General features: G+C 49.1%; 1 protein-coding gene across 1 annotated transcript in view; it reads right to left on the reverse strand.

The window, feature by feature from the left end:
- Window positions 1-26580, reverse strand: part of CACNA1A (calcium voltage-gated channel subunit alpha1 A) — a gene marked incomplete at its 3' end in the record, with an annotated part of 209672 nt that overhangs the window by 108765 nt on the left and 74327 nt on the right. Inside the window, 3 exon segments of the mRNA XM_023763966.1 lie at window positions 452-645; window positions 4650-4802; window positions 7150-7241. Of these exon segments, the coding sequence (XP_023619734.1) occupies window positions 452-645; window positions 4650-4802; window positions 7150-7241 (439 nt within the window).

Below are 26580 nucleotides of genomic sequence, written 5' to 3' on the forward strand. Positions count from 1 at the left end.
TCTTTACAAGTTAAACCAACAGATTTGCTCAAAGCAAGTTGCCATAAACCTTCAAATAGTAAAAAATAAAAAAAAAGAAAAGAAAGAAAGAAAAGAAAGGAAAGAAAAAGAAATATATCTGCGAAGCACAATGGACAAAGTGCAATAAAGCAAGGTGGAGTGCCTGTATTAAAAGATCTAAAATTATATTGAAACACCTGCACAGTGAAAAAGTATTCCACATCCGTGTGCCCTCCGGATTCCCATGTCCCGAGGGGCCTTCCCTACGTAAGAGTTCTGAGGATGACCAATCCCCGCTCCCTGCCCCCGCCCCCACCCATCCTCAAGGCCTGCTCTTCTGCAAACATGTTGAGTTGTCCCTGGGCTGCCTCCCTGGCTCAGGGTCCCCCCACTGCAGCCTCAGGAGTTGGCTGGCCCCGGGGGGCCACCTCCCTCAGCCCTCATCACTCACGTTGTAGAGGAGGTCAGTCCACCCTTCCATGGTGATGCACTGGAAAACAGTCAGCACTGCAAACAGGATGTTGTCGAACTGAGTGATCCCGTTGTTGGGCCCTTCCCAGTAGGGCTGGCATCTGGTCCCATTGGGGCAGGTGCGGGCGGGTTCCTCTGTCCCACATGGAGCTGGGGACTCACTCTGAATGTCATCTGTGAAAGGGAAGGGGAGAACAGTCAGAGAAGGAGCCTGGGAAAAGCTCTGAGAAGCAGGGGCCCAGGAAGAGGCAATGCTGTTGGGAAAAAAAAAAAAAGGGTTATTGGGATGAATTTATCGATTATGTTAAAAACAAACCCAGCACTGGCCTTCGTTGATCTATTCATTGTTTTCTGTTTCATGAATTTCTTCTCTAAGCTTTATTACTTTCCCTACACTTTTTAGATGAATTAACTTCCTTTCAAGCTATAAACTGCTCTGTAAGTGCGGCTTTAGCTGCACCTCATAAATTCTGTCACGTGTCATCATGGTTCAGGTGAAATATTTGGCAATTTCCACTATTATTTCTTCTTTGACCCAGGGATAACCAAGAAGTATTTCTCTTAAAAAAAAAACTTGTCAATGATATGTCAAATAGAGTAGTATAACGAACTCCCATGTACCTATCACCAATTTCAACATTTATCAACTCAGGGCCACTCTTGTTTCATCTATAACCCCTTCCCACACTTTGCCTTGCCACTAGAATATTTTTAAAGAAAATCTCAGACATCCTGTCATTTCACCCACAAATAGCCATGTCTCCCAATTTCCAGACACATTTAGAATGGTCTTTTTTTGTTACCGATTTCCAGCTTAATTGCATTGTGGCTAGTGGATATGTTCTGTATTATTCAGTCTTTTGAAATCTGTCAAGATGTGCTCGATGGTCCCGAATACAGTCAACGCTGGTAAATGTGCCGTGTGCATTGTGAGGTGGTTGGGTGCAGTGTTCTCCAGACTCCGTTAGGGCAAAGTTGTCCATCACACTGTTATCCTTCTGTAGCCTGATTTTTCTTTTCTTGAGATGTGCTGGGCTCAGGGAGCTGTTCTGGGGGCGATGAAGGCCAGTACACACAGTACTTACTCTCAGGCACAGGAGCTAAGTTCTCTCCCCACAAAGCAGGAGGCAGATTGTGAAAATGCCACCAGTAGAGAGACACGTGCGAAAGGAAGAGCCTTTTGCTAGAAACCAAAGACAGCTCTCGGCTAAGCTGGGTTGGGGCTGATAGTCGGGTCTAAATTCCGAGGGGCTGATCGGGAGGGAGAGACGCCTGTGTGAGCACCTGGAGCCAGCGGAGCACACGTCCCGGGGGTGTCCCCAGCGGACCAGAGCGGCAGACGGGAGAGGACCCTATTCAGGGAGTGACATTCTCCACCAAGAAAACAGACAGCCGAGTGTGTAAACTCAGGCTTCCCACTAAATGAAAACTCAGCTCAGTGCATGTGCTCCAGGCTGCGCACCAGGCCCCGCCTCCACGCAGCACAGGGACATCCACCAGCAGGGAACGCAGGCGTCTCATCGGCCTTTGAAGCTGAGTTAACAGAAACTCGAAGTCCTGCAAACTAATGCCCGCAGCTCTCAGAAGTGTCACTAGTTTAAGGGGCTGGGAACGCCTTCCCATTCACCCTGGACCTGGTGGAGGGGCCATGGTTTAAACATAAGGCTCAGGGCAGGGCGAAAAAAAATCATGGGCTCCTGTACGAAATGAGAACCACTGTTTGTTGGGAAGGTTGCCTCTGCTGGGCACCTTCTGCCTTCACCCTGTGCCCGAGTCTGGCTCCGTTCCTACCCGTGTTACCCCACTGACTACTGGTCCCTCCTTGTCCTCAGGGCTGCAGTAGCTCTCGCATGTTCATAGCACGGGGATAACATCTTGAATTCGTTTTCGTTACTGTGAATTGGTTGCAAAGGAGGGCTCTTGTCTCCTTAAACTATTTTGGAAGCTGTTGGAAAGCGGGTAGAGTTCCACTTTATCTTTGTGTTTCTTTTCTTTTTCTTTTTTTTTAAAAAAAGGCGTCTCTCCATACCAATCAATATATTTATTGATTTTTTTACAGAGAGGAAGGGAGAGGGATAGAGAGTTAGAAACATCGATGAGAGAGAAACATAGATCAGCTGCCTCCTGCACACTCCCTACTGGGTATGTGCCCGCAAAGGTACATGCCCTTGACCGGAATCGAACCTGGGACCCTTGAGTCCACAGGCCGACGCTCTATCCACTGAGCCAAACCGGTTAGGGCTCTCTTTGTGTTTCTGTGAGCATTTAGCACGGTGCTGGGCGCATGGGAACCGGGCTCCTGATGACAAAGAAATGCAACGGAAAACGTGTCTATCTTTAGTGGCTCTGCCCAGTGGCGTTCTTGATCCCGATCCCCCTCAACTCCCTGCCTCCCTTCGTGAAACACGCGGAGGGCTGCTTCTGGAAAAGCAACCGTCCAGAGTCTGAGGAGTTTGGTTATAAATATATTTTAAAATTAACCTGCTGCCTGGGTGTCTGTATATATCTGTCTCTTACTCACACGCCTTATAATTTTCATCGTGAGCTCCTCAGTCATCTTCCTAAACGGAGGCTCCCCACCTCTGGGGGCCCCTCCCACGCCTGTCCCCTCACAACCCCACTCAGACCCAAGCCCAAGTCATGTGCCTTCTTGGCTGGAAAGGAAAAAAAGCCAACAAAGTGACCAAATCTAGGACCCAGATGTCCTGGTTTCTCTGCTCCTGGCTGCTTTTTCCGGGGGCCCTGCCCTGCATCTCTCCTCGAATTCCCGCCTGGTGACGAGGCCAGGCGCAGAAATAGCTCTGCCTCAATTAACACCTTCTTCATCGGGGAAAGAAATAATTAGGACATCCCATATTGAGCGAACTGCACAAGCTCAGGAGAGAAGGAGACAGGAGGAGCAAGAAGAAAAAAAAAAAAGGAAAAAAAAGCATCTCAAATAAACCTTTCCTCCTGGGGTTTCCTTTCCCCTGGGGAGGGGGCCGAGCCGCGTGGGGGTCACGGCAGAGCAGGTGGGTGGGAAGGCTCTCCAGGGCAGAACCTTCTCCCAGCAAGACCTGCCTACAACCTCTCTCCTTCCTACGCGGGGTCTCTTTCGGCTCCACCGTCACTCTGTCCATTCCTTCAATTCACGGAGCCCCGGACCCAGGACTAGCGCTGCCATCCAGCCCGTTTGCGCCGGGACAGCCAGTGGTCCAAATCCTGAACCACAGGCTTCCCTCCGTATCTGGTTCCAGTTGGTTCTTGGCAGCAGGGGATTTAACGGAAAATGTATCTGGAAGCTATTGGGTCTCCGAGTGTGTGGATAGTGGGGACACTGCCCTGCCACATTGCTGACTCAGAGCTGAGTCCCGGGTGGGGGCGGGGGGGGGCCTCCTGGCTTTCCTCCTGCCCCACACCCATTCTTCTTGCCCCAGCCACTGAGGGGCTGACACGGACGCAGCGTGGACGGAGAGGGCCCAGGACCTTGTTCTGACGGGTCAGTGCCAGGACTCCCAGCTGGAGTGTTTGAGGCACATGTGGAAGTCATCCCTGTTCTCTTCTTCAGGTCACCACCCAGAAAGCAACCAGACCCCTGGCCCGGGGGCCCTTCCTCTTCCTGCTTTGGGACTCAGCGTGGGCTGTGGGCACTGCCAGGGAATTTGGCAGAGGCGGCCGGCACCCTGTCCGTATCCTGTTGCCACCTGCCCTGCCCGAACCCACCCGAAAACACCTTTGTGCCCACCCAGGAGCCATCCTCACCAGTGATGGGCAGAAGTCAGTGAACAAGTACCCAGCTCCCTCGCTCCTCAGGGGCACGGCGCTGAGCTGTGTGTCCTCTGCTGTCTCCCCGAGGTGCCCAATGGGACCGAGCCCCGGCTGCCCACAGTGGTAATCTGCTTGGTGACACCCCTTTACGAGAGGTCTTCCCTTCCCTGTCTGACTTCCACACGCCCCCGATGGCACTTCCTGGGACCACTTCCCAAATAAACCACTGCAAGCTTCTGGGGAACCCCAAAGCAAGGCCCTGGCAACAACAAGATCTGGGGTGCTGCTATGCCCCCCGTCTTGCCTGCAGTGCATCTGGAAGCTTCCCGGAGAAGCGAACCCTGCAGAGCCCTCCCAGGAGCTTGTCCCCAGGGGAGGAAAATACACGGGAACAAGGTTGGGAAAAAACACATGATGAGGTTCGGACCTACCTGTCCCCTCTTCAAAGCAGGTGGTATGAAATTTTCCCATATAAAATTCTAACCCTATGATTGCAAAAATAAGGATTGCAAAAAATAGGAGAAGGCCGATCTGCAGCAAGGGGATCATCGCCTTCATGATCGACTTCAGGACGACTTGTAAACCTGGGGAGACAAGGAGAGATGCGCCATGGCCGTGAGCAGTACCCAGGAGCCCCCCCCCCAGGCTTCCGAGGGAACCCAGAGCCCACAGGAGGCTGGGGATGGCTGATGGCGAGGAAAGGACACACAGAGGCTCCTCATTATTACAATAGGAACAATCCCCCTTGATTTTTAAAAGCACTTATTTTAAAAAAGTATTTGCTATATGCTGTGTCATTTGATGAACCTGTGGGCTAAAAGAAGTGGAAATCCATTGCTTTCTGAGCCATGGTCCCAGGTGCTGGGTGGCTCTCACCCAGAGCGGGGAGCCTTTTACTAATTTTTTTCCCCACCAACAAGGGCCTCTTTTCCTCATTTGTGCCAAGGCACCATGTAGACAAGTAGCAACTCTGCACGGGCAAGCAGTCGGCCTCCCAGTTCCAATCCAGAGAAACCAGACATAACTTCCCTGGCTTCTAGCACAAGCCCGCCACGCGGTGGGCGCACGTGTAAAATGATCCCCGTTTGCAGAGGTGGGAGGGAGGCACAGAGAGCGGTCGTGATTCACCCAAGGGCGTGAGAAACAACAGAGCCGGGACTCAAACCCAGGTCTGAGTGGTGTCAGAGCCCATGTTTGTGACCACTGGGCTACCTATTAGGAAAGTCTGTGGTTAAAATTAGGGTTCCAACATATAACCCGGGACTTGCTTCTTGATGAGAGAACTTTGCACGGCCCAGATCAGCACCTCCTGACAGGTGGAGACCCTAGCACGAGAGGGACACTGTCGAGATGGCCCAAGGGGACTATGATGGAAGGTGATGCTAATGGAGACAGCGTGGCACCGTGGGCCAAGCCAGAACCCCTGTGCTGTGGGGGCATCCACCCTCCAGCTGCTGCGAGCATTGGCTGCTAAGGGCTTCCAGCTCCCCTCCTCTTCACAGGGTTGCCCTTGGTTATAAAGAGATGCCTTACCTGGGAGACTGGTGCTGCCCCACTTCCCCCCGCCCCCCAACAATTGACCAGAGAGTACAAAAGGCCAGCCTCCTTGCCTCACAGTGGAGGACAACCCAGGTGCTATTCACACTCCATTCCCTCATCCCCTCCCTCCTAACAGCCCCCTCCCCCATAAAGAAGGGGCACCTGAACACCTAGGTCTGCTCTGAGGGGGCCAGACGGCCCTAGGCATCTACTTGCTGGCAATGTGACCTTGAACAAGCCAAGTGGCCCTTCTGAACCTCGGTTTCTCCACCTGTCAATGGGCATGACAACAGTGCCTCCCTCCCACAATTAAATGAGGGAGTTCATACCTAGCAAAGCCCCTGACATGTCAGACTCCTGTTAGCGTTAGCTTGGGGATGGCTCTTAATTTAAAATGATGCAGGCACCTGCTGGGACCCTGCAGACACCTGGCTAGAAGTGCCTTCGTTCTACAAGGAGACCCTGCTGGTGGTCTTATGGGGAATCCTATGCTTTAAATCTGGATGGCAATGAACCTGAAGAACGACACCAGTGACAATGGTGACAGCAAGAGAACTCACATCACAGGCTTGTTATGGGGATACATGAGTTTAAAAATGGCAAATACTTAGAACAGTGCCTGGCGCATAGTAACCAAGGCCGTAGGACAGAAAAAGGCCAGCTCAGTGTTTGTTTGGTTTTTGCAGCTGAACATAACCCTGACCCTGAATATTGCAGCCACCGCCAGAGGCTGGAGGAGAAGCACTCGTGGAGAATGAGAAAGCAGGGCGGAGCGAGAATGGACTTCGGGGCCGGCCACCAAGAAGCTGCAGGAACTCAGGTTTTTAGTTTAACCTTTCTGCGTCTCAGCCTTTGCATCTGTAAAACGGGTTTATGGGGTGATTACAATCATGAACTAAAATAATGCATTTAAAGCTTTGTGCAGTGCCTGGTACACCACACAGGCATTCCAGAAACGGGAACGGTTACTGCCACCAGGGTTACTGCCCAGGCGTGGGGCCGCGCTTGCCAACGCCTGGTTCTGCCACTTAGCAGCCATGGCACCCTGATCAAAGTATTCAGCCGCCCTGAGCCTGTTCCCCCATCTGTAAAATGGAGATTTCAGGACTAGCAGCTTCGCAGGGCTGCGAGTACTGAATGAGATGACGTGTGGTACTTAGCGTGGCTCCTGGGAGACGGCAGGCGCTCCACAAATGGGGGCTGTGGTTATGGATGAGGCTCCTGGCCTGCTTTCAGGAGCTCACCCAGACCTGAAGCCAGGTTCCTGAGGGTTCCCTGGGGAGCTTCCCCAAAGGGTAGGGCAGCACCCGGGGCCCCTCCTGAGATGCAGGGGGAAACCGACGACTCCAGGGCCCTGAGCAGACCCCTTGCCAGGATCGGAAACTCACGCACTTGGGATTCCAGACACCAGCTTGAGCGGTCGCAGCACTCGAACTGCCCTCAGTGTCCGTAGGTCAAACTCTGTCCCAACTGTCGCCAAGATGCTGGAAGAAAGAGACCAGAGTGGAGAACAGAGGGTGGGTTTCAGGGTCAGACAGATGGGTGGGCGGGGTGCTTGGGGTGTGATGTTGTCAGTTATTGGCTGGTTGACCACAGGCAGGTGACGTTACCATTGCTGGGCCTCAGTTCTGTCACCTATAAAAACAGTGTTAATGTTGCTGGCTTCCCGGGATAACACGTGATTTTTGACCCCAAACAGGTGGGTGGTTGATGACAATAAATGCTGGAGTAGGAGGAATGGAATGTGATGATCAATACATTTCACAACCACCATCAGAATGGATTGGGGGGAGCCTGGGGGTACTGGGGGGAGAGACGGGAGAATGGCAGAGCCTTTAGGGGCTTGGTGCTCTTTACCAACTGGCAGGAAAGTAGTTCAGTATTAATAGCCCGGACTAGCCCTAACCAGTTTGCTCAGTGGATAGAGCGTCGGCCTGCGGACTCAAGGGTCCCAGGTTCGATTCCGGTCAAGGGCATGTACCTTGGTTGAGGGCACATCCCCAGTAGGGAGTGTGCAGGAGGCAGCTGATCGATGTTTCTCTCTCATCGATGTTTCTAACTCTCTATCCCTCTCCCTTCCTCTCTGTAAAAATCAATAAAATATATTTAAAAAAAATAGCCCGGACTACATGGGTTCAAATCCTAGCTCTGCCACTTCCCAGCTGGGTGTCGTTGGGCACGTCACTTCCCTGCTCCCTGCCTCAGTTTCCCCCTTCGTATAATGTGATGACAGTACCTGAGAGTACAGTACTCAACACTACACTTCAAACAACAGTACACCGCAAAGGGTTGTGAGGATTAAATGAATTGATAGTTGCAAAGTGGTTGGCACAGTGCCCGGCACACAGGAAGCTACTCGTAAATAAATGGAAGAATGAACAAACCAAGAAGAGGTGTGGCCCTGATGGTGTGGACCAGCTGGCACTGGCTCTAGAAAGCAGCCACAGACCCCAAGTCTCAGGTCAAAATGCGCCACTCTTGCAAATACAGGTAAGAGAAGCCTTCTGTAGACCCCTACCCCACCTGGAAAGACCCCCACCTACTAAGACCTCATTTGTAAAAGCGTTACTGCTGAGAAAAGGGGTCCCACAGCGCCTCCTCCTAAGGCTCCCCGGAGAACCTCCCTGACCTGTTTCCTGAACGAGTCCATTTCCAAGGTAAGTGATGTAGAATGAGCTACCACGGAGCCACTCAGCAGAAAAGGCTGTCACCATCACTTCAGATGATGGACAAGAGATGCTGGGAACCAGTGGAGGGTGGCTAAGCAAATAATTTGAAGGTGTCATCAGTCTTTGCCAGGGGTCTGGACCTTACCACTTGGGTCTGTAACAACCAGTACCTGCTTCTCTTTGACTGAGAGCTTTCTCCAAAGCTGAGAGCTTTCTCCAAAACTGAGACTGGCCCTATGGGAGCAGCCCGCAACCAGAGACTGCTGGGAGTAGGTGGATCAATTCCCAGCCTTCCTCATGTCTTATTCCAAACGGCTCTAAGATGTGTTCCCAAGAGGGATTGATCCCAGCTGCCACCAGAATCACCTGCCCATCAACACTTCCTGGGGTCACCTCCCAGATGAACTACTTGCACCTAAATCCTCATTTCAGGATCTATTCTGAGGCACCCCAAACTAAGACAGGGGTTGTTTCCAACTCTTTTTCAAGACTACTCCTAGAGCAGAGATGGCATTTTAGATTGGACGGACCTATTTTTCCACCATCAACAAATGTGCATCTGAGTATGTCCTATGTGCCAGGCAGTGCAACACACAAGACTCTTCCTGCCCCATGGAGCTGATACAGAAGAAAAATGTTTAACAAAAAAATGGACACAATGAATGAACCCACCACTGGTATGATGCATTCTTAGAGAGAGCCAGAAGACAACAGCTCTGACAGCACACAGCAGGTCATGTTAACTAGTTTGGGACCCAGGGAGGATCCATCTCAAGCTGAAGCCTCATGGATGATGATGAGGAATCTGGTCAGTGGGGGAAGAACTTTCTAGACTAAGGGAATGGCTGAGACAGAGAGCATGGGTGGGAAGAAGCTCGGTAAATTCAAGGAACGAGATGGTGCCATGAAGCTGGAGCACAGGAGGGAGCCATGCCATACAACCCCAAATAACTTCCCATTCAATTTACTCTATTTTTCTCTTCCTCTACCAACGTTCTCATATTCCTTTGAGTTCCTCAAACACAATTCTATTTCTACATCTCACTTTCTCCCCCTCTTGGCAGATAGTTGGTTAGAGTGTGCGGAGCAAATGACAGGCATCATTTGAGTCTTCATTGAATTCACAAACATTAGCTGAGTACCTACAACATAGGAGACAGAGATTCTGGGGGCACCAAGAATAAACCCAACAATATGCTGGGTGTCAGGGTGATGAGCACGAGAGAGAAAAGCAATGCAGGGAGGGGGGAGGGAAACATCAGCGACACGGGGCAGGATGAGGGGGGTAATGACATGAACATCAGTTGGGGAAAGCAATGGCTCTTTACCATCTGGCAAGGAAGTAACTCAGTGATAAGAATGCCCAGGAGAACTCCACTAAGAGCTGCGTGTAAAATTTGTAATTTTCTAGCAGCCACATTATGAGAGTAAAAAAAAAAAGCATGTGAAATTAATTTTAATAACATGGTTTCTTTAACCCCGTCTATCCAAAGCATTATCATTTCAACAGGCAATTAACATGAAATATTTATTAATAATACGTTTTATACGTTATTTTCTTTGGAGGAAGCCTTTGAAATCTGGTGCATATTCTTCACTTAGGGCACATCTTAGTTGCGGTGCTTAATGGCTGCATATGGCCAGTGGTGAAAGTCCTGGACAGTGCCGGCCCAGGGAAAGAGACACTGAAGTAAAGATATGAAGAAAGATAGGGGGTGAGCCTTATGAATAAGTCAGGGGGAAACTCGAGGCAGAGGGATAGCCAGTGCAAAGGTCCTGAGGCATAACTATACCTGGTGCATTTGAGGAACAGTGCAGAGGCCAGTGTGGCTGGAGCCAAGGGGGCCAGAGTGACAGTAGGAGGATGCGAGGGCAGGGAGGGGATGAGACCTTGCAGGCCACGGGAGGATTCTGGCTTTTGCTCGGAGTGAGGTGGGAGCTATGGAGGGTTCTGAGCAAAGGAGAGACATGATCTGACATAGAGAATAAGACCCCCCTGGGATAAGTCCAAAAGCTGAAAGACTTGGGGAGGAAGCAGCTGCATTGTTCATGGGTCTAGATCAGGTTGTGTTGGACGTAATGGTAACACTGAGGTGAACTCAACCCTGCCCTAGAGATGATCAAACAAGTAAGTGGATGAGAGACCAAGTCCTCTGGTCCCAGAGATGTAGGAGGCAGGAATGAGGAGGAAGTGAATACAGACAGGAGGGCCGGGGACAGCATCATCATCACCATCATCATCATCATCATCATCATCATCATCATCATCGCGGAGCCCGCGTCTGAGGAGGCAGCACAGCACCAAGCTCGCAAAATCTCAGACCTGGGGCTAAACCCCAGCCCCGTGTTTTCTCCTTGTGTGGCCTTTGCTGGGACGTGTCTGAGCCTCAGAAACGCAGAACTTCCCTCCTGCCCAGGGCCATCCTAGCCAGCACCCAAGACGGCCTGCCTCCTGGTCTCCTCCCTGGAAAGGTGAGAAGGAAGGAGAAGGAGAAGGGGAGGCGAAGGAAGGCCTCTCTGGCCGAGAGCAGCCGCAGAGGCAGAGGCTTCGCTCAGGGTGTGTGGTGCCTAAGCCATCGGTGGGCTGCACGATGGAGGCTGTGAACCGGAGGCTGAGGAGGCGGGTCTTGTCGTGCGGACAGTGGGAGTCATGTAAGGTTTCGGAGCAGGGGAGGGATGTGATTGGGGTTGGCGTCAGGAAGACAAGCCTGACAGCTGAAAGGACAGATTGGTGGTGATGGGGGCAGGAGCTAGGAGGGAGCCGCAGAGCAGGCCGGCGTAATGAGGGCTGGAAGTAGGACAAAGGCAGTGGGAGTACAAAGGAGGCCCCGGTTTATATTTAGCTGCCATTGATTGCTGTGCACCAGGGAGCTTGCCTGGGCTCATCCATTCCTTCCTGCAGCCCAGCATTTAGCGGGATGAGCCCCATTTTACAGAGCAGGACACTAAAGCCCAGAGGTGTTACTGATGCATGGAGATCCACACCACCGAATAAGACCTTGGACCCGGGACACCAGCACTCCAGAACCCCAGTTCTCCCCGTCACAGGGCTCCCTGGATGGGGCTAGGGCCGTGGTAGACAAACTGCGGCTCGCGAGCCACATGCGGCTCTTTGGCCTCTTGAGTGTGGCTCTTCCTAAGCCTTAGGAGTACCCTAATTAAGTTAATAACAATGTACCTACCTATATAGTTTAAGTTTAAAAAAGTTGGCTCTCAAAAGAAATTTCAATCGTTGTACTGTTGATATCTGGCTCTGTTGACTAATGAGTTTGCCGACCACTGGGCTAGGGCAACGGTGGGGATGAAAGGGAAGGGAAGAACGGCTTTCTGGTCTGAATGAACCACCGAGAGATGGGCATTTGTTTATCCAACAAGGTTTATTAGCACCTACTATGGGCTGCGTGCTCAGGTAGGGCCTGAGGATGCCGCCATGAACAGAGTGACAATGGTAAAACACATAGTAGGTCAAATGGTGGGAAGTACTTCGGAGAACAGTACAGTCCAATGGGAGGGTGGAGCGTGGGGTGGGAGAGAGAGGAATCAGGGCAATTGTAGAGTTCTGACCTGTCCTATCTGAAGGAAGGAGTTGCTGTGATTGAGATGGGGAAGACAGAGGAAGGGGTAGGTTCGAAGAAGATCAAAAGCTGGTTGTGGACCCGTTGAGTTTGAGATGCCAGTTCTCTGTAACTCTCTTGTCAAAACTTTCCACTGGATCCCATAAGCTTAGATTAAATCTAAAACTCTGCCATGACCACAAGACCTTCTGTGCCTTGACCCCTGCAGGCCATGCCTCCCACTCCGGTCACTCTGACTTTCTGCCCTGCCTTTCCTACCATGGGCATGACATATTGGCCATTTCTTTTTCTTCAAATGCTGGCCCATCCCCGCAACTCTCTCCCTCTTGTCTTAGCTGGCCTCTTCAAATCCTTCAGGTGGTAGCCTAAATTTTGCCTTCTCAGAGAGGATTTTCCAGGCACCTCTGGCTAAAGAGGCCCTTCACGCTCTCAAATTGTGTTGTTTATTAACTTGTGCTTAGTATTCACGTCCTCTTCTAGAACGTCAGCTCCACGAGTAGAGAGACCTTTTTATTCTTATAGTACCTGAAGCACTTTCCATGGCCTGCCCTACCAGGAACTCACTAAATATCTGGTGAGTGAGTAAGGACTAGCATAGGATTATGGTGGACTAGAGATCCCAGAGTAGATAGATAAAGCAAAGCAAAGCAAAGCAAACAAACAAACAAACCAAGGGCCACAATAGAATGTTGAACACTGTAAGAGACAAGAAGAGGAAGGAGATGATGACAAAGAGGGAGAAGTCACAGAGGTGGGACAGGACCCGGCAGAGAGCGTCATCCCTGGGGATCAAGGGCAAAAGTGTTTGGAGAAAGGCGGGGTCACTGGTCTCCAGGGCAGCACAGAGAGGAGTAAGATGCAATGGAATGAAGAACATCCATTACTCACGGCATCAGGTCATGGGGGAGACCAGTGACCTTGCCTATCTCAAAACACGTTTGAACTTGATCCCCAGGGATGACACTCTGCCAGGAGAGATAAAAAGAACTGGAAAACAAGAGCCTGGGTATGAGAAGAGAGGGATTCTCAGGGCGGGGGAGAAGTGAATAGGTTTATGTTGAGAGAGAAGTCAGTGATGTATCTCTTGGTGTTTAGAGCTGTACTGCCCAATATGGTAACCACTAGCCATACAAAGCTATTTAATATATACACTTAATTTAATTTAAAGTAGACATTCAGTTCTTCAGTTGCACTTACACATAGCTATTTAAATAAATACTTAATTTAATTTAAATTAAATGAGACATTCAATTCCTTAGTAGCATTAGTCTCATTTCAAGTGCTCCACGGCCACACGTGGACAATTGCGTACACAGAACATTTCCATCACTGCAGAAAGTTCCACTGGATGGTGTTGCTCTAGTGCAGCGGTTCTCAACCTGTGGGTCGCAACCCCTTTGGGGGTCGAACGACCCTTTCACAGGGGTCGCCTAAGACCATCGGAAAACACATATATAATTACATATTGGTTTTGTGATTAATCACTATGCTTTAATTATGTTCAATTTGTAACAATGAAAATACATCCTGCATATCAGATATTTACATGACGATTCATAACAGTAGCAAAATTACAGTTATGAAGTAGCAACGAAAATAATTTTATGGTTGGGGGTCACCACAACATGAGGAACTGTATTAAAGGGTCGCGGCATTAGGAAGGTTGAGAACCACTGCTCTAGCGTCTCCACTTTGCCAGGTCAGGAGTTTTCATCTGTTTTGTTCACAGCTTTATCTCCAGTACCTAAAATTCTGCCTGGCATACAGTAGGTGCTCAATAAATGTTTGTTGAATAAATGAATGAAGAAATAGTGAAGAAGTGAAATGTAGGAAAGCATAGGGATAACTATTAATAGAGTATATTCTAGAAGAGATAGATGGGTGGCTGGAAGGCAAGACTTCTATCAAACCAGAAAAAGAATACCCAATAGCCATCCCCACTCCTTCCCTTGCTAGATGGAGCCCATCTTCCATGAAAGAGGAAGAGAATGCTCAATAGTTTCTACTACCCAGGATTCCTTGTCGTGGGAGCACTGGTCACATGACTGAGTCATGTGTCTAACAGATCCTAAGTGAAAGTCTGCTGGGGGCTTCTGCGAAAGGCTCCTCCTCTTGAGGAGTCACAGGACCGAGCCAGCCTTCCTCTTCTTGTGTGTCCCCCTGGGATGGCTGGGCAGGCACCGTGGAGCTGAGGTGGCCATCTGGGCACCCTGAGTGGTAAAGGTTACCAGCGAGTCTTTACACTACAGATGGCAGAGTGGAAAGATGGAAAAGATTCCTTGGAGACATTGCTGAGCTGCAGAACCAACCGCCCAGTCTCCAGGCTTCCTGTAATCTGTGCAACAAACATCCTCCCTAGCGGTTGAGAGCCAGACAGCTTGGGTTCAAACCCCAGGTCCTCTAGTCACTAACGGTGGCCTTGGACCAGTTTCCTGAGCTGTAGAGTGGAGATGACAGTAGTACTTCTCTTATAGGTGTGGGAATTTATGTGAATGCGTACCCTTGTGCTTGGAATTTATTAACTCCTACGCAAATGCTTGCTCTCATCGCCATTTTCATTCTATTTTGTTACTTGCAGCTAAGTTATATCAGAACCGACCGATACAGGCAACATCACTGAGTTTACTGTCAGGTTGTGCACTTTTTGCTCAGCATACAGAGATCCCATTTTATGCCCCAGTATCTTTACCAGGTGAGTGTTTTCCCATTTCACTGACAGGAAAACTAAGACCAGAAGGGTTGGCTACTTGTCCACAATCACACAGCTAACACGTGGTGCCTGGGTCCCCAGTCTGCCTTTACCACCTCTACTGTGCTGCCCCTTGGTTAACTCCATCACCCCACGTACCCTCTCCTGGGACCTCAGCCAATCTCATGCCTCCACTAACCTCAGTGCGGAAGGAGCTCTATTTTCTCTGCTGTCTGGAAGCCAGGATGTTAGTATGTATTTGCAGAGTAACAACTACTATGTGCCAGGGGGGTGAGGAGGGGAACATGTGCAAAGGCCCTGGGGCAGGAGAGACCTCATGGTGAAGAATGAGGTTACAGGTGAGAAGGAGGGGCAGAGGGCAGGAGAGTGAGGAGGCGGTGTGAGCATGGTTGGAAAGCAGGGAGAGGATGGGGGCTGTTGCGGATGCCCTGACCTGAGGAGAAGCACCTGCCCCTTGCAGATTCGGGTCAGATCTTTCTGAGAGGAGTACTTAGGAGTGTAACCGCTTCCCCTGCAGCCTGTATTCTTGCCACTCAGGAGACTGGGCCAATCCTCTTCAAGTTCATTTTGCTATCACCTGACTTGTAGTTCCTCTTGGGAAAATGATTCCTAATTTTTTTGAAACCCTCAAATACAGAGTGTCAAGTTACTCATTTTCCTCACTTCATGGCATATTTTCACCTTTGGTCTGTGCAATGCCCCTCTCTTGATCATTTGTTCATTCGTTCATTCATTCATTCATTCATTCACTCATTCATTCCCTTTTATCCTCAGACTCTGCTTTCATTCTTCCCCCAACACAATGTTTAATCTGGTTTTATTAGAATACATTCTGGCAAAAGACACGCTTCATTCTGAGTATGTATATTTTTAATTTACATAAATGGCACAAAGTTAGGCATATTCTGTTGTTTTGTGTTTTCATCTTAGAACCATGTTTTGACGCCCCATCCAGGATGGTCTGTTGGACGTGCAGTCTGAGGCTGTCCCTGGGCCCGGGGGTCCATAGATGCATCTGTACATCCCACCTCCTGTGCCCCAGAAATGGGCACCAGGTGGCCCCCAGCTCCTTCTCCACAGATGGTAGGGGAGCCAACATCTCTGTGCCCTTCCCTTGGAGACCCAGGATGGGGCGTGGGAACATAACTGCTGGTGGGTCTGGACTTAACTGGACTCAGTCCTGCTGATGGTCCTCCTGACAACCCAGGCCACACCCCCGAGTGAGGCAGGAGCTTCGTCCGTCCCACATTCCCCCTAATTAGTGTCTTATCCACCTTTCTAACTTTTTCCACTCTGAGAGGCATCCAAAGATACTCACTGTTTCAATTTTCATCTTCCTAATTACAAATGATGTTGAGAACGAGGTCATACTGATTAGCTCTTCAGAGGTCTCTTCCCTAATCTGCCCGGTCACATTCTTCTGTTTTCCTTTTGGGATTGTTGCATTATTCTTGTTGATCTGCAGACATTCCCTCATATAGTCTTTTTAAGAAAATATTTTTTATTGATTTCAGAGAGAAGAAAGGAGGGAGAGAGAAACATTGGCCAGCTGCCTCCTGCATGACCCCCACTGGGGATCGAGCCTGCAACCGGGCATGTGCCCTGACTTGGAATTAAACCAGCATGGGTCGATGCTCAACCATTGAGCCACACCGGCTGAGCCCCTCATATAGTCTTGATCGGCACTGCCTTTATGGTAGCCACTGGCCACATGTGGTTATTGAGTACTTGAAATGTGGCTAGTATGAGGGAGGAACTGAGTTTTAAATAGTATTTACTTTTAATTTATTTATATTTAACATAATCACATGTGGCTAAGGGCTACAATAATGGACAGCAGTTCATTATTAATCCCTGGTTAGTTTTCCTTCTACCATTCTATGCACTATTTACAAACACTACTTTAGTTCTTACCAGGTACCAGGTGCTATTCTAAATGATTTATAACTATAAACTCATTTAAAAATAAAGAATAAAAAAATAAATATAAACTCATTTAAAACTCCTAACAACCCATAAGTAGATGCTAGTCTCTCCGTGTTACTGACGAGGAAACGGAGGCACAAAGAGGCGGTAACTTGCCCAAGGATTCATAGGAAATGGTCAGACCAGGATCTGGGTCCAGGCAGTTTGGTTCCCCTTCTCCCCCGAACTATGTCTTTATTGGAACAGAACATTTTAATTATCATGTAATCAGGCATTTTTTGCTTTAGATTTTGTGCTTTTCAAGTTCTATTGAAGAAGCCCTCGCCCTCCCCGGCCGCACAGACCTTCTCCTCCCTTAACGCGAGGTTCTTACCCGCATGCCAGGTCCTCTCAAGTGCCCTGACCTTTGCCCCTAGTTCTTCCTCCCATCTGTCCTGTAAAGCAGAGGACCGCACAGAAGGGCACAGTCCTATTTTGGGTGATTCCCGGAGCTCTCTCAAAGTGTAGTGTTTTCTTCAATGAGAAGGAATGGGAGCAGATGCAAAACCCCCAGAAAGTGCCAGGTAAGTGATTCTAGAAAAGACGGGCTGACTATGTCGGGGACAAGAAGGGGACGGCATTTGAGAGGGGACTTGCAGATCTGGAGATTAGCAGGCCCAGGGCCTCCCGAGGTCGCACTGCCTCGCTGGTAACAGGCTGAAGGAGGCAGTGGAAAGGAAACTTCCTCCCGAGAGTAGGATGAAGAGAGGGAGGAAGGTTACGTGGTGATTTGAGCGGGCTGGGACACGGTCTTCCCAGCAGAGTAGATTCACCCACATTTGCAAGCAAAGAGCTCAGCGTCAGTGGAGAAGGAGAGCCCGCAGTCCACTCCAGATATTTGATGGAGTGAAATTCTCTAAGAAACGGACAACGATGCTTCCAATTAAATTCCCAGACACTGAGTGGGCACGTCCGACAGGAGGGAGAAGCACTCCTAAACCAAAATATAACTAAACCCTCGCCCACAGTAGCTGGGAGTTAGACTGGTCCAACCACCTGGGGAAATGGTTAGGCAATTTCCATCAAAGTGAAACAGATCGCTCCCTTCGACCCAACAATTCCATTCCTAGAAAACCTCCCAGAGAAATGTGAGCAGCAGTCACCAAAAGATTAGAAGAAGAGGGGCGAGAGCAGCTTTCTCTGTGATAGCTCCAAGTGGGAAGCACCAGGTGCCTACCACCAGTGCCGTGGTAACAGGCCGTGCAGCACACACAGCCATGAGGATGCATGACCTACGGCTACAGCAGCAAGCATGGAGCTCACATACATCCAAGGAAGGAAGCCAGGCAGAGCACACAGTAGGGTCTCGTGTGAACTCCACTAATCTGTGCTGTCCCACGTCAGGATGGGGTTACTGGTGATCGATGGGGAAACGGGTTTGTGCTGGCCTCAGGCAATGAGAGGGTTTCTGGAGGTCGGGGATAGTCTTGCTTCTTGATTTGGGTGCTGGTGACCTGGGTGTGTTCAGTTTTTGAAAATTTCTCAAAACGAGTGCTTTTCCTATGCAGTATAACGTTAAGCAGATTTAGAAAGAAGCTGGCGTTTATTGAGTGCCTGCTGTGGGCCAGGCAGTGCACATTACTTCACTCAATCCAACATGGCGGTCCTATGAGGGGGGCCTGTCATTCATTCCCTCTACAGTGGGGCCTTGACTTATGAGTTTAATTCGTTCCGAGACCGAGCTTGTTAAGGAGCTCGTTAACTCAACTCAATGCAAAAAATCGGCCGAGAGACAGCTGGTATCTCCAAAAACTCGTTAGTTGGGACTCTCGTAAGCCAAGGCCCCACTGTACTTTCCAGACCAGAGAGTCTGAGTCACGCTCCAAGCTCACACAGCTGGTACACAGCCGAGCTGGGTTTTGCTCTCGTGTCCCGTTCATTTCTAACTACTCTGCAAAAAGTGAAGGTTCATGGATTTCTCTGAGACAGAGGAGAAAAAGGGAGAAAAAAGCAGATGATGATCCTGAGGAAATTGAAAGGAAAAGGGATTTAAAAGTGACCGCTGTCTTAAGAAAAAGTTGGCACGATCCCAAGGAATCAGAGCAGGCTGGAAGCAGATGTGGGTTGAACTTAACCAAGGCACTGACTAAAGCTGAGGAAACGGGTTTTGTGCTGGATCAGCCTATCAATAACCAATGTTGTGGCCGGACCAGTCCCTGTGGTTTCTATTATGACTGCAAGACGCCCTTCAACAATCATCATCAAGGAATTTTGAAAAAAATAAAGAATTATTACTCATAGGACCTGAAAATTACACAGTACACCTGGGGCCACACAGCGAAGTTGAGGGGAAAGAGGGGGAACATGCAGGCCAGGGCTTCAGCTGTTATTGGGATGGAGGGAGGCTGGGGGGGGACTTAGGTTTTTTTTAAAAATAGATTTTTATTGATTTCAGAGAGGAAGGGAGAGGGAGAGAGAGAAACATCAATAATGAGAGAGAATCATTGATCGGCTGCCTCCTGAAAGCCCCCAACTGGGGATCGAGCCCACAATCTGCCCCTGACTGGAATCGAACCCAGGACCCTTCAGTCCATAGGCTGACGCTCTATCCACTGAGCCAAACCAGCCAGGGCGGGACCCAGGGTTTTGAGGGCTCACTCTTCATTGGCGAATTTAAAACATAAGAACAAGAATTTAAAGTACAAGAAAGAGAAAAAACGTCAGTGGCCCCAAAAGTCAGTAATTGAAATCAACCAAGATTTGTAAAACAAAGGCGCCTCAGTGGCTGTAGTCAGTGGCCGAGTGTTAATTGAGACAGCTGTCTTTGAACTGGATGCCTTGGCAATCAGAGCTTAAGTCAGGCACTTCCGTTACAAAAAAGAAAAGAAAACCCCCCAACACTTACAAAACAGTGAGGGGTACCAAAGTCCAGCAAAGGGGACTCGGTGCAGGAACTAGAGGAACCCCAGCCACTGATTCTCTTGTGCCATTTTGGCTTCAACAATCATTTCCCGACAGGGCAACAACGAACACTTTATAGTCTTACTTTTCCATAGCCTCGGTCATGGGCACCATCACCACAGGAGGTAGGCTGACACCGCCTTGCTGATGAACAAACCGAGGTTCCAAGAGGCCAAGTGTCTTGACTGAGTTCACACAGTCTGACCTAGAACTGAAGCCTTCTGCCTCTACTCTGCCCCTTGAAGCAAAGCCTCCAACTCAGTGGAGCTGCTCCCTCCACCTCCCTTTGCTCCTTTTTTTTTTTTTTTTTTTAATATTTTATTGATTTCAGAGAGGAAGGGAGAGAAGCACCAATGATGAGAGGATGGGCTGCCTCCTGCACGCCCGCCCCCGATGGGGATTGAGCCCTGACAAAGGAATTGATCAGTGACCTCCTGGTTCATAGGTCATCACTCAACCACAGAGCCATACCAGCCGGGTTCCCTCTGCTCCTTTACCCAGAGAACCTCCTCCCCACCGATCCACAGCTCTGCCTTCAGCATTGCTTCTGCGCCAGCCCGGAGAACTTCCTGCCATGGTGGGAACATTTTATTCGAGTTGTACAATATGGCAGCCAACAGCCATGTGGCTGGTGAGCACTTAAAATGTGGCTGAGCGACTGAATTTTTCATTTGATTTCACGTTAATGGATTCACACTTATATTTAAATAGCCACATGTGGCTGGTGGCTACTGTGCTGTATTGTGCGACTCTGAAGCTGCGTTGTGGAGTGGATTACATAATCGAGGCGTGCAGTTGGTCACATACTACTGAGTGCTGAGTGCCCCCGCTTTGCTTCCCAGGTCTATTCTTCAGCTTCCCTGTGCCCAGACAGGTCAATCCCTGTGGACTACATCTCCCAGAATGCTTTGCTCTGGTTCCTGGTTGGGTTTGACCAATGGGAGGCACTGGCAGATGAGGGAGAGAGATTTGGAGTCTTGCTTCTATGCTTCTTCTCTGGTTCTAACCTGGTCTTTACTGCATGGCTCTGTCTCTGCTGGGTTCCAGGAGTGTAGGGATAGCAATGGCTTCCCTTTGAGGATCTCAACATCCCTTACCTACTTTATTTTTTTTAATTGATACCAGAGAGGAAGGGAGAGGGAGAGAGAGAAACATCAATGATGAGATAGAATCATTGATGGGCTGCCTCCTGCACACCCCACACTGGGGATCGAGCCTGCAACCTGGGCATGTGTCCAGACAGGGAATCGAACCATGACCTTCTGGTTCATAGGTCGATGCTCAACCACTGAGCCACACTGGCCAGGCCTTACCTACTTTCTTGACCTGCCCCATCTCTTTAAGGAATTTCTTCATTACCTGCTCTTCATTTGAAACCATCTGGTGGGTAAATCCTATTTCCTGTTGGGACCTTGATTGATATAAGGTAGGAGGAATGGATGGTCCATGAAGGCTGCCCATCTGAGGGTTCCTAAACCCTCCAGTTTCTGAGACAAAAAATCTCTGGAGAAGTGGGATTTGAGTACAGGATCCCTCTCCTCAAATGGCAGGGATACTCTGCTGTCTTTTCCCAATAAGACTTCAGATTGGGTGAAAGATATTCTGCTAGGTTCTTGCCTCGACCCCTTGCAACGCAAGAGTAACTAACTCCTTAGAGCAGGAAACCCAAGAGGAAGTGGGTGGAAAAAGACCAGGGTGTCTCTTAAAGTTGTCCTAAAATGGGGCTTGTAAGGGGGTGACACAGATCAAGATGTGGAGCTGGATTCTCAGTGAGGACCTATGGCAGCACTGCTTTCTGTCTCTTCTTCCTGGGCACTCAGCTAGACTACATTCCTGCTTCTCGCAGGTAGGCGTGGCCACATGGCTAAGTTCTGGCCAGTGGAGGTGACGTGGGCTACTTCTAGGCGGGGCCCAGAAACGCTTCCCAGGTGTTCTCCACAGTCTCCCCTTCTACGGCTCCATGCCATGGAGCACGGAGACCGTGAAAGCTACAGGCCGAAGAGAAGGAACCACAATCCAGAAGGAGCTGGGGCCCCCGCCTCCCTGCTTGGAGGAGAGCTGTCCACTTCTCACGAATATCCCTCTGGCCCTGGCCAGTGTGGCTCAGTTGGTTGGCGGATTGTCCCATGAATTTAAGGGTCACGGGTTTGATCCCTGGTCGGGCGCATATGGGAGGCAGCAGATCAATATTTCTCTCTTACATTGATGTCTCTCTCACCCTCTCCCTTCCTCTCTTTCAAAAATCAAGGAAAAAAATTTTTTTTAAAAGAAAGGAATACTCATTTGGGGCTTTCTGCATGCCAGAATTAAACCTCTATTGTGTTTGAGCCCTTATATATGTTGGGGGTTCTTTGTTACAGCAGCAAGCAGTATGTAATATACTTACTAGTAACTTAGCTTATTTAATACACAGTGACTAATACACTTGTGCAGCTAAAACTTCAGCTCCAAGGATCCGTCTCTTGTTCGCTGACGGACCCTCACTGCCTAGGGCAGGGCACAGTGCATGGTAGGCTTCAAGAAGTAAGTACTTGGTGAATGAGCTGTCAGCTTCAATGTTTCCAGCTGGGTGAATGCAGAAAAGTGTAGCAGATGTGAACTCCGGCTCTCAGGTGGGAAGGGGCTAGGCTTCTATCCTGCAAAAATATCCACTAATTGTCTATATTGGGCAAACTCCCAACTCAGTTGCCTCACAGGGAGGATGGAGAATTACAGAAAAGCTTTTTCTTTTAGTGGACAGTGGGAGGATTAAATGTGACCATTCATGAAAAGTGCTGAGCACACTGTCTGATGCATAGTAAGCCCTCAGGAAATAGCCGTCATGATGATCTGAACTTTTCTTATTCTCGGGGTAAACCGAAGGCTCAGGAGTGGCCCCTGCAATCGGCTCTGACAAATCTCGGGCCCCAAGATATGGGAGGTTGAGGGTTGGGGGGGGGCAGTGGGGGGGAAGCAAGGCTTGATCCTGGGATTACAGCCAAAGACCAACTCAGAAAACGCTATTACATTCCCATGATCCTCCTGCAATAGCTTGAGACTTGAGACTGTTTCTTGCCTTGACCTCAGGCCCGCTGCCTCTGGGTCAGGGTCCCACTGGAAACCCAGCACTCAGAGAGCCTTTGGGGTCCTCAGGCCTAACAGAGGAAATAAGCCATAGTTTAATTTGGGGCAACCCATGTTTGGGGGGGAGGTTATTATTATCATCAGCCTGGAGGTATGGGTGCTTGGACACATGCCTGAGGACCGATCAGGTCTTTCTCCTCCATTAATTAAAATGTGAATCACAGCTGAGTCACTGAAGAAAGAAAATGGTCAATGAAACAACTCTGACTTCCTCCCTCCTTCTTTGCTCAGAGAGATGAGTCAGCAGAAGTCCGGATCCAAAAATGAGAAGGGGGAAAAAAAAGCAGAAGAGTTGCAGGGCTTGCGAGAGCAGCAGCAAAGCGAACTTGAGGCACTTTATCCTCTGTCTTAGCAGAAAAAGTCCCCAAATTCCCGACCCAAGGCCAATGATCCAAACCCCTCTAGCGAGCACCCCTCTCTCTTTCTTGTTTTTACACAGATCCATGGACACCCCAAGTTCTATAGAAGCTTCAACAATCTCTTTTCTTGATTCCTTCAAGTAACAGCAGGTTCCTCACCAAGCCAAAAATAGCCTCAAATCTCCATCCTTCTGCCTCATTTTCCCCACAAAGCCCCAAGCTTTGAATTCACACATCTTGTTTCACAGCTAATGGAAGAGTGGGAGCCGTGTTGCCTCTGGTCAATGGGAGAGGGCTACGAGGAGTGAGAGTAGAAGGTTCCAGAAGTGGGGGTCCCTCAGAACTGGGGCATCCATGGAGGCTACTGGTTAAAAACATTGCACCTGGAGCCAGGTTGGTCTGAATCCTGGCTCTATGTAGCCTGGGACAGATAATCTGTCTTTCTGAGCCTCAGTTTCCTTATCTGTGAAATGGGTGCAGTAAAAGAAATTACTCACAGTGTAAAGATGAAGAACAGCAACCATTAGAAGTCAGCAATGATAATATTCATTAGAAAAAAATAATCCAAGAATTCATGCCTCACCCCTAAGGTCACCCTATGGGAAAATGATCAGATTGGTTGGGAAAATGGCCCGCAGTGAGCAGAGAGGATGCACAGTGCCTGGCACACATAGTCAAGCTGGTGTGTGTGTGTGTGTGTGTGTGTGTGTGTGTGTGGTGTGTGTGTGTGCAATTTCCCCTGAAAATACTGCCCACTAGCACATAACATCCCAACTTCACTTTTGACTTCCACATCATGATTTTTCAGGAGTAACATTTTTACTTTAAAATTCACAGGGGCGCCAAAACCGGTTTGGCTCAGTGGATAGAGCGTCAGCCTGTGGACTGAAAGGTCCCAGGTTCGATTGCGGGCACATCCCTGGTGAGAGATGTGCAGGAGGCAGCTGATCGATGTTTCTCTCTCATCGATGTTTCTAACTCTCTATCCCTCTCACTTCCTCTCTGTAAAAAATCAATAAAATATATTAAAAAAATAAATAAAAATAAAATTCACAGGGGTTTTTACCTATGACCCAGGTTTTGATACTTTGATATTCAAACCATTCTCTTTTAAATAATGTGTGGTGTCATTGTCCTTGTCAAAATTTAAATAGACGAACACTGTCTGGGCCTGTTTGCTAATGTTTCAGGGTGTGATTTCAGCAGTTTGCCATAGTTCTGCTCACAGACTTTACGAAATCCTGCAATTTTTTTTTTGCAAGGTTGGCAATTTCAAAGTCATTCTGCCTTGGATTTGCACTATATTATCTTTATATATCAAAGGCTAATACGCAAATGTCCCTGCGGGAGTCCGACTGGGAGTTCTATCGCTTACTATGATGTGCGCGGAACGAAGAAAGGCCCCGGCTGGCAGCTGGAAGGCCCTGATCGCCGGCCAGGCCTAGGGACCCTACCCGTGCACAAATTTCGTGCACCAGGCCTCTAGTAGAATAATATTTAACAATCTAGAACAGTGGTTCTAACCAGGGGCGATTTCATCCCCAGGGGCGATTTGGAAATATATGGAGACATTTTCTGATTGTCATGACTGGGGGTGGGGTGCAACTGAGATCCAGTGGATGGTGGCCATGGATGCTGCTGAACATCCTGCAATGCTGCGGCCAAGAAACTCTGATTAACCAGGATGTGGACCCAATGGGCCATAGTTGCCCTGGGTTGATTGAGCTCTTTGAGTTTGGACTTACTTTTACAAGTGGTCAGTTCCTTAGTGGCCAAAAAGTAGATTACGTCAACTTTTGGGCCCCTCTGCCTCCTTCTCGCTACAATAAATTTATGCTAAGCTTGGGGCTCTGTGGCAACATTTCCTGGATTTTAGTTTCAACTCTGCCACTTCCTAGCTGTGTGACTCTGGGCTTCAGTTTTAGCAGCTGTAAAGTTTGACTAATAATAGTGCCCAATGAACAGGGCTGGTATGTGTAAAGCACTCAGAACGTGCCTGGTACATAGTGAGGTGTGGTGGTGGTGTGGGAATTGGACTGAATCCCTGGTACAAACATGATGCCAATCTTCTCAATAAAGATGCACATTCTCGTTCCATAGCGTGGCTGAGATATGGATGCCTAGTCAGAAACCACATTTCCCAACCTCCCTTGCAGCTAGGTGGTGTCATGTAACTACTTCTGGCCAATGGAATGTGGGCAAAAGTAAGTTCTTACTTTCCGGCCTAGCTCATAAATACCTCTCCACTTCTCCATCCCTCAGCCTACTTGCTGGATACAAACTCTTAGGGTAACTCTGGAAGCCACATGCTGGAGAAGGTGACACCTCCATCAGCCCAGATTGCAGAGTTTGAGGAGCCACACTTGTAACACCCACACTTCCACCCCATCCCACCCCTTACCATTTGTACTTCAGAAGTTAATTTCTTACTCAGGTACACACTTAAGCTAGGGATGTTTGGTTTAATCTGTATTGTCTCTTCTTCCCTCAGCAGCAAATACCGTCATCTCCTCACCATCTGACCAGCTTCAAGATGACTCTGATTCCTTTCCTTCATACCTTCCCGATGATCTGGCAGAGAAGCTGGGAGAAAGCCCCTTCTCCCAGAGGGGGGAAAGAAGGTGGGTGAATTCCCCAGGCTAGGACCTTCATGAAGATCTCACCTTGCCTGCATGGCTCAGTTGGTTGGAGCATCGTCCCTTACACCAAAAAGGTTGCAGATTGGATTCCCGGTCAGGGCACATGCCTAGGTTGTGTGTTTGATCCCCATCTAGGCACATACGGCAGGCAAGTGATCGATGTTTCTCTTACAGCAATGTTTCTCTCTCTCCCCTCAGCACCCCCCACCCCTTTCTCTAAAAACCAATAAACAAGTCCTCAGGTGAGGATTAAAAAAAAAAAAGATCTCTGATACATGAACTAGGAGGAACACAAGAGTCCTGGTTCCTCTGCCAAGTTTTGAATCTCACCTAATTAATGGGGCGAGTGAGACTTGCCCAGGTGAAATTCAAACTTATATCAGTGCCACCAATAGTAGCAATATGTGCCCACACTTCAGCAGTCTGCTCAAAGGTTACCTTCCCAATGAAGCCCACCTGGACCACCCCACTGAAAACTGTATCCCGCACCCCAACCCAACACTCCCAGCTGCCTTTACCCGACTTTACTGTTTTACTCATGGCACCCCATCTTCGTGCACAGCACTGTTACTGCTTATGGTCCCTCCCTCTCCTGTTAAATATCGAGGGCCACAGGTCTCCCCATCACCTAGAACAGTGCCAGGCACACATAAGGTGCTGAATGAATGAATGAATGAATGAATGAATAGATATTGATTTGAATGCTTGCTCTGTACCTGGAACATTCTAAGAGATTTACACACATGAACTCATTTTCATGCTCACAACAGTTCAACAAAGTGGAGACCATGGTATCCCCATTAGACAGATGGAAATAAAAGGGGGTTCATTTTCTTCAATAAGAAAGGCACTCAGCCAGGAAGTGGGAGAGCCAAGATCTGA

Source organism: Myotis lucifugus, unplaced genomic scaffold (assembly GCF_000147115.1).
Source record: "Myotis lucifugus unplaced genomic scaffold, Myoluc2.0 scaffold_310, whole genome shotgun sequence".
In the NCBI taxonomy this organism is placed as follows: domain Eukaryota; kingdom Metazoa; phylum Chordata; class Mammalia; order Chiroptera; family Vespertilionidae; genus Myotis; species Myotis lucifugus.